This window comes from Dasypus novemcinctus, chromosome 6 (genome assembly GCF_030445035.2).
Source record: "Dasypus novemcinctus isolate mDasNov1 chromosome 6, mDasNov1.1.hap2, whole genome shotgun sequence".
NCBI lineage: Eukaryota > Metazoa > Chordata > Mammalia > Cingulata > Dasypodidae > Dasypus > Dasypus novemcinctus.
In genome coordinates, this window is record NC_080678.1 from 71,968,996 (window position 1) to 71,985,396 (window position 16,401).

Sequence of the window (16,401 nt, forward strand, 5' to 3'; positions counted from 1 at the left end):
TATAATTATAGGTAAATAGCTAATGTTAGGAGTTCACTTTTAGTGTGACAGTTACAATGCATTTGGACAATTCTTAGAAAAGGTCAAAATTCTAAATAAATACAAGATTACACACTGAATATTTGTCAATGTAAGGGTTAGGAAAAACACATGTATTTCTACATGTCTCAAATATGGGGAGGTTAAGTCTTTTTCTCCTACAATGCACTTGTGAATGAGGTCAATGAGTATATGTATAATACCAAGGCAAGCAAACAAAGACAAAAGATGCTGTTATGCTCACACATCTTTAGAGAACAGCACCATTACTACTAGAACATATAGCCCATTTTACCTGAGATAAAATGAAGCAATTTACTTACCACTATTACTATTGCTCTGCAACTTCAATTTACTTTTTTCTTTGGCACTCCTGCTAAGAACCCCATTGGGTTTTACATCTTCTTCCATTTCACCTCTTCTCCTCTGCAAATCATTCTGCTTCTTTTTGTAAGTTGGCTTAGGCTGCCGTTTAGTCCTCTGCTCTGACTTGCTTTCACTTTCATCTGAGTCTCCACTTTCAGAGCCAGATTCATAAGTTCTTTTGGCTTTTCTCCTACTGACTTTGTCATCTTTTCCATATTTATCAACTATGACTTTACTATCTATACTATTTTGTATATCGTTAGATGTAGAGGCTATTAAATTGACAGAACATGGCTTAATAATTTCACATACAGAGTTCCCTGAATTTTCAATTTTATTAGAATTTTTATCTTCTTCTGAATGTCTAGTAAGCCAGGCCTTTTTCAGTTTAGTATGGTAGTTTGGCTGACTTGTCTGAGATGCTTGCCCATTTCCCACAGAGTTTGCTTTGTTTACTGTACTACAGACCACAGTGCTATCCAGGGGAAGGGAGGCAGAAGATGTCTGATTTTTTACAGCATTAGGCTCGGTCTCACTAGAATTACTATTTTTATACTGAGCTGCAGCCAGTGCTGCCTTGTGCTTTTTCAAATGGATAAAATCAGTTGTACCTGAGAATCCAGTGCTTCCTATCTTACTACTGTCTTGTGTAACTGGAACTGTGGTGCTGACTTTGCTTTCTTGTGTCTGAGCCACTGACTGACTGACATTCTTTGAAGAGGTACATTCGAAGGATGTAGAGGCCAAAATGGTATTTGATAAAGAGTAAATTACTTCTGAACCACCCCAGCTGGAAACATTGGTGGTAGTGGTAGCAGATGTGAATACACCCGTTTTGGTATTACACATTGTATTTACAGCAGACATGACTGAACTGGGAACACTGCCCTGTGAGACAGCCTGAAAGTTTTTTTCAGATTTTATGTGAGCACTGTCTGAATTCAAACTTGGCAGAATGACTCTTCTAGCCTCTACTGCTTCTGCTGGTTTGAGGCAATCTGTTTGATTTGTCCCAGTTGAAGATCTTTCACTAACTCGATCTTTTGAAGTTAACTGCACTGCTGGCAAGCTATCATATTTTGTACTAGAAGGTGGACGTACAATGACGGAAGCCATAGCAGCCTGTGACTTTCCATTGCTTTTCTCCAGATGCCATTCAGCTTTTTCTTTACTGAGGTTATTATTAGATTTCCATATTTCTGTCAAACTCTGTTCAGAAGAACTCTTGAAATTAGCCTGAGAGTCTTTCAGCTCAGGTATTAGAGTTGGAGGCTTTTGTGATTCTTGCACTTTCCCACCAGCATTTACTGGCATCACTGGCGTTAAAGTTGGAGGGGAAAGGCTACTATAGCTGCTTTCTTTTCTTTCCAGACTGTGATGAATTGGTGGGTGAAATACTGGTGCTCTATGTAAAGCAGGCATACTCCGGAGTGTATTTGTAGAAGAAACAGTCAAATGAGTAGGACTCCTACAGTCATTTCTGAAGGTTGTTACTGCATGAGATGAAATTTGATGGGGAACATGTTCTGGTATCTTGCCTACTAAACCTTCACTTTCTGGTTGGTGTTTAATAAGAGGCGGAGGCTTTGAAAGAGATGATATAAATGAAGTCAGAGTTTGAGGATTAGCTGCTGCTGCAAGGCTATTACTCTGTTTTTCAGTGTAAATATTTGAAACCTCTTTGGATGGGTATGATCTTGGTGGTTCGTTGACCACACTGTTAGACAATGTAGTGAAATAGTTACTTTGGGGCAAACTCTGAGGCACCGAGTGCTTTATTTTATAAAGATCTGATACTGTGCGTTCTATATCTTTGTCTTGTTTGATGACATGGCTTTTAGGGCTAGAAGATGATGATGCTACTCTGGAATAACTCTCCCTCTCACCCTCAACACCCTTGATTTTAGTTGTAAAAGGAGCAACATCAATACTTTCTTGAAGAATTCGGCGGTGTTCCTCCTTATATTTGTTTAATCTCTCCCCAGTCTCTTGGGGTGGCCTCTGTAATTGATTCAATATTGGATCCACAAAATGCCTATGCAAGTGACCATCTTTTCCAGTCTGCAATCTATTTGGATCCAGTTCATTTTTTGCTGATGTGGATGCAACCACAGATCGTAATGGTTCAATAAAAGCTTTCCTCTCCAATTCTCTGTAGACAAAACACATGGAAGTTTTAGTAAGCACTTTTTCTTGCTTAATAAATAGTTGCATGTAATATTCTATTATGAAAGTAAAACATCTTTCCATGCCCTCTAATATGATCTAGTAAATTAGAAAGTATATCAAAATAGAAAGAACAGTACTTCTTCAAAGCCTAGTTTTAAGACACTTAGTAACTTAAAACTAACTGCTTAGAAAGTGAAAGACACGTATCTGTAAGTTGTAAGCACTGGTGAACTTACTCTTTATGATGATCTACTAAAGTTTTTGTCAACGGTGGACTGGAATGTGCTGTAATTTTAAGCGGCCGATGAGGCTCTGCACTGGAAGGTCTGACAGGAATGTGACTAAGTAACCCAATGCCATCTCCTGAGGTGACAGGGGTAGGTTGATGTAACCAAGGACTGGGAGAATTCTGTTTTTTAAAAAATCAGATTTCAGTTAGTAGAAAAAATTACACATAATAACACAATATGCTGCTAAGAACAGTATACACTCTTGAAGTACAACATGATTCTTTCTAAATTCATTAAATGAGAAATTGTAGACAAATGAGTAACCAACATAATTATACAGATTTTTCCATATGGTGTAAAAAAAATTAAACAGTAATACAGTAGGAGTTTCCAGAAACTTGTTATCAATTTTACTAAAATTTGAAATCAGTGCCTTAAATTTACAGACAACCAGGCAGGCTTAAAAGATTTCCTAAAATTTTAACATCAAAAGAATATATGCTGGGAGTAGATGTGGCTCATGTGGGAGGTCCTAGGGTTGATTCTAGGTGCCTCATGAAAAAACAAAAACAAACAACAAGCAAAACATACAAAAAGATCAGCTCTGGAAAGCCAATGTGGCTCACTGGTTGGGTGCTGGTTTCCTACCCACATACTAGGTTCCAGGTTCAATCCCAATACCTCAAAAAAGCAAAAATAAAAACCAAAAAAATGGAATATATGTTGCTAATAGTAAAAACAGAATGTGTTATTCCTAAAGTACATTGTATCAGAAATAGAAATTATAATTAAGTTTGTTTCCTAATTTGTTGTAAATAATAACTTTTCCAATATAACAATTTACTCTTACAATTGGCAAGTAATTATTGTCAAAGACAAAATGTACTCCATTTCACCATACACTATAAACATTATTGTTCCTCCCCCCCCAAGGACCATTAAACCTGGAAGTTGGAGGTATAAAAAAGTTAATATTCTACATATTAATATGCAGCCTTTCTCATAATTGAAAATTTGGTGACAGCACCCTCGATCTTGAGACATACAACTCTCATATTTTTACTGTGATTCACTGATATTCTTCTAGGATGTGCTTTGTGAGTTTGCCAAAGGATTAGCGAAGTCAAATTAGGGAAAACACAACCTCCATTGATTTTTAGCAAATGGAATAAACTTCAAAATTTCAAAATCAAAAGGCAATAAGCATTATGATATAATGATAGAGGTACTGTTATAAAATTACTTAAACAATAATATACACTATAGGCATGAACCCCAAATAAGAGGTAAACTCTCTATATACACATGTAAGGATCATTAAGATATATAATTTTTCAAAAAGCGTCAGTATTGTAAGATTCAGAAATATTAACTTGCAATCAATTATGAGAACGTAAGGTTTTACTATTAAAATTTTCCCTAAAAATTTTATGAACTTGTATTGCTTTCCCACTTTTGCTCATAACACTAGGTTAAAATAAGAGATTTTTACTTTTGCTCAAAATATTCTGAACTTACTAATTTATACTATAATTTTATACAACAAATGAAAACTTGTCATGCTTCTTTTCACGTCCTTATAAACAGGGAGGATGGACAGTCACTGGTCTCAATCTTTATACACATGATACATACTAAGAAAGGCTCTTTTTTCCTAAGACATTTCCAATATACTTAGATCCATTTTCCATATACTTTTTTACTGAAGTTATGGAAAAAGCTCAATATATTTACCTGCTCTTATACTCCGCTAGCCTGTCTTTGTGCAGTACTAGCTGTGGCTATAATCATGACACATAATGGTGAAGAGTCAGAGTGAAAATATGTAGAAGCTTTGGGAACTTGGCTTACCAGCTTGGTTGATAAAGAAGGTATTATAGAGATTAATGACTCATCAATGGCTCTGACTATATAATGTACATGTTTCTAGTTTTACTTTACCTAAGGCAAGTTCAATGGCACCATCAACAATGGGAATGGGAAGCTTGTGATCACCATTTTTCTAGAATTGAGATCTTTTCAACATCAGACATGGGAATGCTAGTGCAGAATAAATTGTGTAAATCACTGATAACTACAATAAAGAAGACTAAAGCTCATATGAAAGTAGAGTCAAAAGGACTTGATTTTGTAATAGAAATAAAACACAAGAAATATACTTCTAAATTGTGAGCACTACATCTTGAACCACCAAAAACTAAGGTGTCCCTTACCATCATGGTGATCCCTTACAACTTGGAGGTATTCAAAACCAGTGTATCATTACCATTGTTACCCAGAATAAAATGGCTCTTCCATCAAACTTTTTGCATGATGAACATCATCCTTATATCTACTGGCATACCAAGGCTGTGTATTCTATGTAAGCAACACTATCCCTGAAGTAAATGAGACATTCAACAGCAGTCTTTCCAATTGCCACGCCCAACATATATACCATTGATCTCACCCAACTTGAGAAAGCCATCAAAAATGGTAATATGTAGATTGTAAAAAATCTTCTGAGAGACACTTGAAAAACATCCTGGGCTGCATTAAAGATAAGGCTGTTTTAAGAGGTTAATAGTAATAACCTTTCTTCCATTTTTTATACTAGCCCTGGTATTGTCCTCAACAACCATTTCTTAATACAAAAATAAATCCAGCTAAAGAAACCACTTGGCACATGAAAGAATAAGAGCCCTTATAAGAACCCTGTAAGACGGAAGCGGATGTGGCTCAACCAATTGGACTTCCACCTACCAAATGGGAGGCCCAGGGTTAAGTTCCTGGTACCTCCTAGAGAAGGTGAGCTGGTGTAAAGGGCAGGCATGGCAAGCAGACACAACAAAACTATGCAACAAAGAGACACAACGAGGAAAGACAATGAGAGACACAACAAAGCAGGGAGCTGAGGTGGCTCAAGCAACTGAGCGCCTCTCTACCACATGGGAGGTCCAGGTTTGGTTCCTGGAGCCTCCTAAAGAGGACATGAGCAGACACAGATAGCACACAGCAAATGGACACAGAGAACAGACAGTGACCTCAAACAATCGGGGGGACGGGGCAGGGAGAATAAATTAAGTAAATCTTTAAAACAAAATAAAATAAAACAGAATCCTATAAAAGCCTTTAGCAACACCCTGTTTTGATAGAAAGAATCTCAACACCAAATTTACTCCCAAATATTGGGAATCTCCCATCTTGGGTCCCTGTAAGAGAATAAGAGGTTTAGGGAGTCACATCTTGTAACGTACATCAATAGAATATAGCCAGTTGCAGAAACAATGTCCTTTATGAATAATTTGATAATACATATCAAAAACCTTAAAATTTTATATGAATTTTGAATCAGATGGATGGATATGCACCATAGTTCCATAATTAGCTATAAGGATATTCTTCTTTTTTTCCTTTATAGGAGGTACCAGGGATTGAACCCAGGACCTAGTACATGGAAATCAGGTACTCAATCACTGAGCAACATCCATTCCCGAATGAGAAATGGTTTTTCGTTTGTTTGTTTATAGGCTGTACCAGGGACTGAACTCAGGACCTCGTACATGGGAAGCAGGTGCTCAACCCCTTGAGCTACATCCGCTCCCCAGATATTTATCCTTCATAGTAGGTTATATTAGGAAGAATCTAACAAGTTTTACTTCTTAAAACTAACTCTTTTAATGAATAAGCTTTTCTGAGATTTCAGCTTACACTGCTCCAAGTTTCTAAGTATCAGCATTTTCATTATAATTGAAAGAGTAACTGAAAAATTCAAAAATTTCATAATAAATGATCTAAAACCAAATGGATATTGAAAAACCATTTGAACATATATTGAATAACATATACATATATACTGCATTGTAGCAAATTGCAATGTAACTTACCCTCCTTAAGGAAGCATCAGCATTAACTGCATTTTCTGAGTGAACCCACTTAGAAGAAGGTAAACCAAGTCCTGAATATGCATGTGTTCCATTTGGATACTGCCAAATAATTGGATAAAGTCCAAGCTGATTATATGAAGCAGAAGGATGGGCTTGTGCAAGAAGATGAGGTGACTGGTGCTGTAACAACTGTTGCTGTTGCTGGTGTGCTAATGCTAAGTGGCTCAAGCTGCTGGCATGAGCAGTCTCTAGTCGCGGGTGGCTACCAAGTAAGGAGGCAGTAGGCACTCCAGGTAACACAGCAGGAAGTAAATGAGGGTGATGAACAGAGTGATGTGGGCCACTAGTCAGAGGGTGAGCGTTAATGGTAGGTAATGGAGTTTGACTGGATGATCCAGCCAGTAAGTGGGGTGCAGGATTTAAGGCAGGGTGATGGGTACCTGGATTTAAACAGGTTCTATGGGATGAGGAATGAAGAGGAAAAGGATGCTGGCTTAAGAACTGTGAAATGTGATTAGCTCCAGTATCTGGCCCAATAAGAGCAGGATCTCTGTAAACTGTGAAATGCTCATTTTTATCAATGATAAGAGGGCTCTTTGTAGTTTCTACTGTACTGCCTCGAGCAGGAACTGGATGAAAACTGCATCTTGATAACTCATGTTCTATCTTATTTGCCAGTCTTCTTTCACCAGCAGCTTGGCTGTTCATGTAAGTGGCCTTAGACTTTAGAGAATCAGGAGAATGAGTCATTTTGGGTTTCACAACTTCAGGTGAGGGATTTGATTTTATCTTGGGAGCATCTACTGAAGTATTAAGTTTAGATTTTATGGTCTCTGGAGGTGGACTTCGTTTATGCAGCTTACTATCTTCTGTGACAGAAACAGCACTTAAGGAAGTCATGTAAGAGACATACTGATTTTTCTCTTTTTCCATATTCAGGTGATCATTTCCTGAAGAATCATTCACAACACACGATTGTGTTAAATCCACTTTTACTTTAACTTCATCACTAACCCAGCTCTGGTCAGAATCTTGTTTGGTTGTTTCCAAGTACTTTGCATTTGCAACAGAGTATTTTGAGTCACTAACATTAGGATCCATTTTCTGAAGTGTCTGAAGCCCAAAGGTACTTGAGTTTTCCTGAGCCACCTTTTCTGAGTTAGTGTCATTTGTAATGTTGATAACACATTTTGGTGTGGGTGGTCTGGATACACACTTCTTCTGTGGTAATAATTCTACTGCCTGTGTCTTTTCCATACTGCATTCCTGAAGAAGTAAATCATTAGCATTATGATCAGAAAGTGTGGCCTGTTCTGATGAATGGATGTTTTTTTTCTCTTGAACCTGAGAGTCAACTGATTTCAGTTTCTCTCCTTCATATTTTTTATCTTCCTGTGTTTTGTCCCAGGGAGTCTGGCTATCTATTAGCATCTGCTCTCCTGCCCTCTCATTTTTCTGGGATTTTCCTTCTTCTCCATTTATCTTTGAGGTGTTTTTATTCTTCAACTCATTCTCTGGCTTCTGCTCTGAGGAATTATCTATTATTCTCTTATTTGAATTTTCTGAGTCACTGCTCTCAGAGAAGTCTGAAACATTGTCAGTTCGTAGTCTTTTCATATTTAGTTTCTTTTCATCCTCTTCAGGTTTCCTTCTTTTACTCATCAAATATTTGTTTTTACTTTTAGGATTTTCTGTAATTTAAAAAAATAGTATTATTTTTCACAATACTACTAAATAAGCATATTTTAAATGGTTTGTTATTTACTCTCATTCTTAAGAAAAAAAAGTGGCCCTACCTCCTCGTGCTATATAATCATATTTTTCCTCCTTCATCTTCTCTTCATCTGGTATACTGCTATCTGAGCCCTTCCTCTTATTTGGACGGGTATTTCTTTGTTGCTGCTGGTGGTGTGTATTCTGTTTTGGTACTACAGCTTGAGAGTTCATTGCGGGCCTGGGACTATTTGCTTGGGCGCGTGTATAATGACCCTGAAAATAACCAATTAACAATGACTGTTTACTACCTGATCCAGGGTAGCCTAAGAAAAATATTTACAATAACTTATCACTAATAACATACTTACGTGAGCAGCGTTGCTATTTTGACTGGCACGAGACCTACGTCGTGAGGTAATGCCAATATTTTCACCTTTTAACAACGAGTGAACAACATCATCTAGAAAGGTCATTTGAACCATAGAAGGGTCGACATTCTGTGGTTCTAGTACCTATTCCATGACACAAAATAAAAACAAAAATTAAATCCAATTGGCTAATAAATATGCTACTAGTAAAACATTCTTTAGTTAACAGAAATGTTTAGGATCCCTAATTTGTAAGATACTATTATCAGACTTAGAAAAATTGAATTGTAACCATTAATGACAAAATTATCTTTTTAACCTTCTGAAACCTATACTATTTCAACTGCTAACCAGGAATTATAAAGCAAATATATCTACTGCAAGTAAACCTTGAAAAACAAGGATAAGAATTAATCAAGGTATCAAGTAATAAAATTTATTTCAGGGGAATAGATGTGTCTCAGGCAATGAGGCATCCACCTCCTACATAGGGGGTTCTGGGTTTGGTTACCAGTGCCTCCTAAAGAAGACAAACAAATCATGAGCAGACATCAAGCAAAAAACCACACACACACACTTCAAAGTATAAATGTGAAGGAAGGAATAAGATGTATTTAAGAAATAGGAAGTAACTTTTAAAAAGGAGATGTAAAATAAAACTAGGAAGGAGAAAAAGACAAAAATTGCACAAATAAATAATAAAAATGACTAAGGTTAAAGAAATAGACATGGATTAGAGAAAAGAACTATTTAACAATTCAAGCAATTTCTTGAGGGTGAAAGTTTACCACCTCACTGGGAAAAAATTAAATGATTAGAAATAATAAATTATTTAGCATTTTCACCAAAATGTTGACCAAAGTATTTGAATTAAAATTTATAAAGGAGCAGATACCCTCCCCAATCCACTCAGATGGGAAGGAATTAAATATCTATTTTTCATATAAATAAAGCTTTAAAAGTGAAAATTAAAAATTTTTTTTCGCCAATTAAAAAAAAAGATTTGAAATGGCAGTACTTTCAGACTATTACTTAAAATTCTACATGAAACTTGTATCCTTAATACCTGCTGCAAAAGTTAGTGGGCAGATCAATTCTGGAGCTTGATGTAAAAAGAACTATTACGCTCACTGAAGTTTTTGTCAATGAAAGAAACCAATTGTGAAAATGTTCTTATCACTAGGAAAGACAGAAAAACTGAGACTTCCAGAAAGAAAATTGTTGATCTAAGAATAAAAAAGGTTAATCAATGAAAAGAAGCTGATGCCTCTATTTCAAGGAATGATTTTATCTATGTTTATCTACGTTGAAATATATTTGGCATCACTATCTCCTTGTGACTTCTATGTACCATACATCAGATACATTTAAAGTAATTTATTACTTTAATAAATATAAATATATTATAAAGTACAATTTATTACGATTAAACAAGAAACCTAGATATAAAAATGGTTTAGTATCAACTTGTTGATGCATTATTTTTTGGTATGGAATACCTGAATTATAAAAATCTCTCTTCAAAGTTATTAGCTGAACTATTTATATTTACCTGGTCATTCATAACGATCATGGTGCGGGTGAAGAGATCATGGTGAGTAATTATCCCTGTAAACCACTGGGTGGCAGAGTCTTGTCTATATACTCTCACTCTGTATCCATTTAAAGAATAAGGACCTTTAAAAAACAAACAAACAAAAAATAGGGATATCTTAAATATAGACATTTTCCATTTAAGAACTACCTTTTAGGAGAAACATGAGCTATGTGATAAATGGTTAATAAAATACCCATATATCAATTTTTTAAAAATTATTTTAGAAGTGAATATACCCTAGAGCCAAATCATTCTGAAGTTATTATACATATATACTTCCTGACTCAATGGAAATAAAGTACTGCAAGTCAGAAAGATAATTTAAGGTATTAAGAGGACAATACAAAATGTAAAGTTATAGTGATCTAGAAAATAGTAGGGTCACAAAGGTATGCAACAAGGTTGGTATACATGTCTAATCCCAAGGTTGGGATCCCAATTTCTGAAAACGGAAAGGCAATTAATTTTGTAGTTACCAAAATTTTCACAACAGATTTTCATTTTGTAACAGCTAGTAAAAGCTGCCAAAAATCTTAAGACATGTAGATTGCCAAGTGAATTTTTAAATATAGTGTTAAAAAATTTTTTTAAAATAAAGAAATATGGTGTACTTTTGGATTACTTACTTTTCTAAAGGAAATCTAATATAGAGATCTAGATTTCCTTTAGAAAATAAAGACTAAATAAAAAGGATATATATCTGACACATTAAGCATGCCTACTAAAAGAATCATGGCAATGAAAATTTCTTCAATTCCCAGGTGCTAAAATGATATATTTTAAGAGTTAACTCAATAACAATATTACTACAATTTATGAATTACAACATGCTTTCAAATTATTTAATCCTCTCCAATTCCTAGGTTCGGGTGTTGCTATCTCTTTGGTAAAAATTAAGAAAGCAAGATTGGTAAAGTAAATGAATTTTTAAATTGAAGAGCTGGGAATGTTATTTATTTATTTTTTATTTCCAGGTTGATGCTCTTTCTTCTACAGTTATAACAGATTCACATACTAATTAATGGTTTAATATGTGTTTGACAGTAAAAAAAAAAATCTAGTCCAATATAGCCTCAAAAATAAATCAATTAACACATCTGTAAAAAGTATTCCATATGACCTGTAAATTAACTACATTCATCTAGAGGAAAATGAAGATGTTCACTGACTGCAATTTAAGGAAAGTGACAGGTAAAGCACTATTTACTAGCCATTATCCAGTATCCCCCAGTCTTTTCTAACTATGAAAGAATAAGATTTCTGCTTTATTTTTTTCTAAACAGTATAAAAAAATGCTTTTGAATACCTCCACATATGACCAATTTTCAGTCCCAACTAGCACACCATCAATACTGGCTTATTTTTACCACCTAGTACAATTTGGAGTCTGCCTCATACAATTACACCTAGCAAGGTCAGGAACTATATACTTCTTTGGTCTTTTTGTCTCTAAGTATATAATGAGGAAATAAACTTGGTTAAAAAATTTTTAACTTGGCTTGTTCAAGAAATAAATTGCAAGGAAAAGGGAAAAAAAGAGATGGAGGGAACATACCAACCAATCACAATGTTGTAAGACCTTGTTTGAATCTCCTGATTTAAAATAAATAAAATAAAACAAAATAAGTTAAAAGCATTTATGACATTTATAGACAGATGGCAACTTGAACTTGACTAATATTTGATATTAAGGAACTATTAATTTTTTCAGTATAATAATGACAAGGAACCTTTGCCTAAAAATCAGATAGAATAAGTTGATGTCTGAAATTTGAGGGATGTAAACAGGGGTTGTTGTGTTGCTGGGACAGGATTTGCCAAGATTTAACAGTTGTTGGAGTCAGGAGATAGAATATTTTATTCTATTTTTTATGTGTATTTGAAATTCTCTATAATAAAAAGTGAAAACATAACTAGCATTAAGAAAATACTAGTTGACCTGCTACTACAAATAGTCACAGTAAGGCTAAACACTTTCAGACTATCTATTAATGCTTAAAAGTTAAATAGCATGGAAGTTAAGGGTTGAGAATGGCAATTTCACAACAAAATTCAACTTTTAAAATTAAGGGAAACATTCAACATATCAGCATGTTATGCCACTGTCTCAGGTTCAGTTCAACTTCACAAAAAGCTTACACTAAAAATCTATAATATTTATGTACAGTGATAGAAAAAGGAATCATTAAGAATTAACAAAACCTCACTGATTTGAAGGTCACATGTTATAGACAAACAGGTTACTATAAAAAAAAGGAAACAAAACTAAGACTAGTACTGAGGTAAGTGCTAAAGAAGATCAACTGAAATAGGTTACTTCTGTCAGATACCAACAGCATTCTTCAAAAGGAACCATGTTGCTTTGGGCAACTCTCTATTGCAAATAATGCTTTCTTCTCCAGGAAGGACACACCTAAAGCATTCTGTAATATGGAAAATTTCCTATCAACAAACACCTGTGTGGCTGCAATTTCATACCAAGCACTTAGCACAAATCAGTTAAATTAATAACTGGTGAAATTTTCAACTTTCTATTGAAATTATTGTCACTTTTCAATTACTTTCTGAGGACTGATATGTAACTCAAAGTATTCGGTTGGGCCTCTACACATATTGCACATTATTGGCCAACAAAAGACATAAGATAATTTGCCTAGTTTAAAAAAAAATTTATACATAACTTCCAAATAGTTACCTTGCATAAAAATCTCCTGAATCTTTTGTTCTTTTACCCAGACTTTGACTTCCTCATGAAGTTGCGGGTTGTCCCTGAGAACTGGGTTTAGGCTGTCTATGTCGTCCTAGAATTACAGATTAAAAGAGAGGTCCATGTTATGCTCTCCTAACATTAACGTTACCGACTTTTCCTCATAAATGTTTTAAGGAACTGAAGAAAATGCTTTGACCTAAATGTATTCAAAAAACAAATTCACAAATCATATATATAGTTCATTAGCAATTGTATAATAGAGTATAAGAAATTCATCTGTGTTAAGATTTGATCCTAAAGTCAAAATCTGAAATTTACTAATGTGTTTTCTAACTTTTTAAATATGGTCTTATTCAAGTCAGCTTTTTAAGAATTTCACTATTAGCAGAAGCAATATACAAACCAAAGAGCAATGGTCATCTATGGTTGGAATCAGAACGAAGTATTTTTATGACAACAGATATATACATATATGAGCTGTATCTCCCTCATAATGACTAAAACATTAGCTTTTTAAACTACCAGTTCCTATCCACTGTCTTAAACATCATAAAATTCATTCTACTCAAACTCTTCTGACCAGTAACTTCACTGAAGTTTTTATTTTTTTAAGCCAGAGCCAATGCATCCAGGCAATTAAAATTTCATTATTGATGGTATTATCCTCATAATAGGGTGGATCTAGACACAGAAACAACCAGTTTGATCTCTGTGGAGATGTGAATCATATAGTTGCATGGTTTCCCACAATCTTTTGGTCCCCTGCTGGACTCCTGACATTCTCTTCTTTCTCTCTGTCTCTCAAAGCACCTCTGCTACCCTGTATTTGAGATCTGCTGCAGGAGCTCTAGAATAGCCGGAAAGAACAAAGCAGTGCTGTCAATCGGGCAGCTCTTTTAAAAGTGCAAGGACAGACTACTGAAACCAGTCAATAGAATGGAGTTACATGAAGGGAATTTTATATCATGAATAAAAATAATTCGGCAATTTGAAAAAGCTAAAATGTGGCAGAAGAGTATAAAGAAGGACCACTAATCAAACAGGTCATACTCTATCTTTTTCTCTGGAAAAAAAGTATCCTTTTTTTCTCATCATTATTTTTAAGGCAGGACTTACATTATGGTAAATATTATCTGTGAAAGCCAATAAGTACATATAAAGGTCTTTAACATTATCAACTATATTCCTTGTAAATGCAGAGATGTGCTATTTTCCAGAAGGAAATGCTGGAGCAGAAGAGTGTCCTTAAAAAATAAGTAAAGGAAAGATGGGCGACTGAGGGAATGACTCTCACTAACCACCAGCATCAAATCTGTGCCAGAGTCCTCATGGTGAGTGATAGCAGTTTCAGGAATCTTATGGAAGACTGCAGTGGGATAAATCTCAAAGATCTGGTACAAGATCCTTCTTTGTTGAGTGGTAGAATATCGGCTTACAAGACAGTACCAAATGAAATAGAAGGAATCAAGGAAACCCTGATAATTGGTGTGATGAAAAGGAAGTTAATTTGGTACTAACAACTGGAAGAAAGGGTTTGCACCACAAGCTGTCATTCCAGAGGAATGATACAATATAAGGAAGATTAAAATGGTCCAGAACGTATATCCTTCATTTGCTCAGTGGTCTGTGGTGTCAGCTGAGCTTTAGGAACTTGCCAAAGGAAGAGACAGCAGAACTCAACTCAGCATGGCATCTGGTCCAGTCTGCTTTGCTAACAGAATTCAGAGTTGAATCCTTTTTTCCTTTTCTTGAGGTACCCCTGTCATTAGCCTCAGAACAGTAGTATGACTACAGTAGACTGAGTAACACCAGTATTACAGTACTTTGGAAGAGAAAAAGTTTTATTTTCCATAACCTTGAATGTAACCAGTATTTAAATACAGAATTTAACAAGCCAAACAGGCAGAATTAATATCTATGCTTCCTGCAACAAGAATTACTGCCAACCTTTGCTCAGGGGAAAAATTAGGAAAAGAATGAAGAGGAAGTAGTGTTCACCGAAACTGGGAAAAAAGTCTTTACTTTCTTGTTGTTAAAGAAACCATGAGGTGCTTTCTCTCTGCCTAAGAGGAACCCACACCCCAAATCTTGGTGTGTATTTCTGTCTTTCTAGCCCATTTCTCAGCCAGCTCTGTTCTTGCCCCCATTTCTCAAATAAATTCTTAATACTGGCCTAAAAAAAAAAAAAAGAAGCCACAAACTTCACGTCACTCATATGCAAACTTATGCTACCACTTGTGGTATTACCTCTTTTACCACCCCCAAAAACTGTTTCTTGGGTAAATTTCAACACATGGCTTGGTTTATGACAGGGTACTGTGGCTGTACTTCTACTATTATATTACTACTGTCAACTACTGCAACATTTATAGTACTTTGTAAGTTATAAGCATTTCTACTCTGCTATAATTATCCCTACTATACAGAGATTCAAAAACAGTTAAATAATAAAATATTGTAATAGAGTTGCTAAACAGGTAGCCAAATGAAGTTTTCCATTTACCTGGGGAAAAAAAGGAGATAAAATCTGTCATTCTGAAGAAAAATGCCCATGTCATGGCTTTTTTTTGTAAAGAAACTTTCTAGCAATACCTTATCTCTACTCCATTAAACACACTGTACAATTAATTAACCCTCATCATTTTAGGATTAGAAAATATCCTGGATATTTCTTTCACGCTCAAACCCTCTTGTGATGCGCTCCAGGTCCAAATCTAGTCCGTAAAAGAACACAAGATACTATTTCAAGGAAAACCACTACCATTTTCAGATAGCTCAGAAAGCTAACAAATTATTTTAAAATCTTTCTCGGTTTAACTACCATACATAGACAAGGTTTAACTTCTTGAAGCCAAGCACAAGCCTAATCTCTCTTCTACTTGATAGTCTTTTAAACATTTGAATTCTGCTTTCAAATTTCTACAGCCCTGATTCTTCGCTAGTCGAAACAGTATAGTATAGGTGAGTTTCACACTCTTTTTCTAGATGTTTAAATAGCATGAAGAGGATGGGTACTTGTCTAGTAAACCATAAAATCACACAGGTGGTGCTGGGATTGAATCATGTCCCCAACTAATGGCAAATTCAGGTCCCATCCCTTTGTCTTGTGGGTGGAAACCCATTTTTAAATACGACCCTTGAAGATGTTATTAGTTAAGATGTGCCCAAACTGAATGACTGTGGGCCTTAATCCAAAATGACTGAAATCCTTTCAAGTGAAGGAAATTAGACACAGATGGAGAAGCCACTGAGCGCAGTCAGAAGCTGCGAGTGAACAAAACCTGGAAGAGAAAGAAGATGCTGCCACACGGTTTGCCATGAGACAGAAAAGCCAAGAACC

General features: G+C 35.2%; 1 protein-coding gene across 24 annotated transcripts in view; it reads right to left on the bottom strand.

Annotated features, from left to right (window-relative positions):
- JMJD1C (jumonji domain containing 1C) overlaps positions 1 to 16,401 on the bottom strand; it is a 336,090-nt gene that overhangs the window by 40,136 nt on the left and 279,553 nt on the right. For 13 of the 24 annotated variants that reach the window (XM_058298904.1, XM_058298905.2, XM_071215814.1 and 10 more), the window contains 7 exons: positions 13,047 to 13,152; positions 10,307 to 10,431; positions 8,755 to 8,898; positions 8,467 to 8,659; positions 6,671 to 8,361; positions 2,811 to 2,983; positions 363 to 2,557 (listed from right to left, as the gene is read on the bottom strand). In XM_058298904.1, the coding sequence (XP_058154887.1) occupies positions 363 to 2,557; positions 2,811 to 2,983; positions 6,671 to 8,361; positions 8,467 to 8,659; positions 8,755 to 8,898; positions 10,307 to 10,431; positions 13,047 to 13,053 (4,528 nt within the window). In that variant the 5' untranslated portion in view covers positions 13,054 to 13,152. Of the gene's footprint in view, positions 1 to 362; positions 2,558 to 2,810; positions 2,984 to 6,670; positions 8,362 to 8,466; positions 8,660 to 8,754; positions 8,899 to 10,306; positions 10,432 to 11,906; positions 11,926 to 13,046; positions 13,153 to 16,401 lie in introns of those variants that run through there. The other 11 variants (XM_071215817.1, XM_071215823.1, XM_071215821.1 and 8 more) reach the window with 2 other exon arrangements.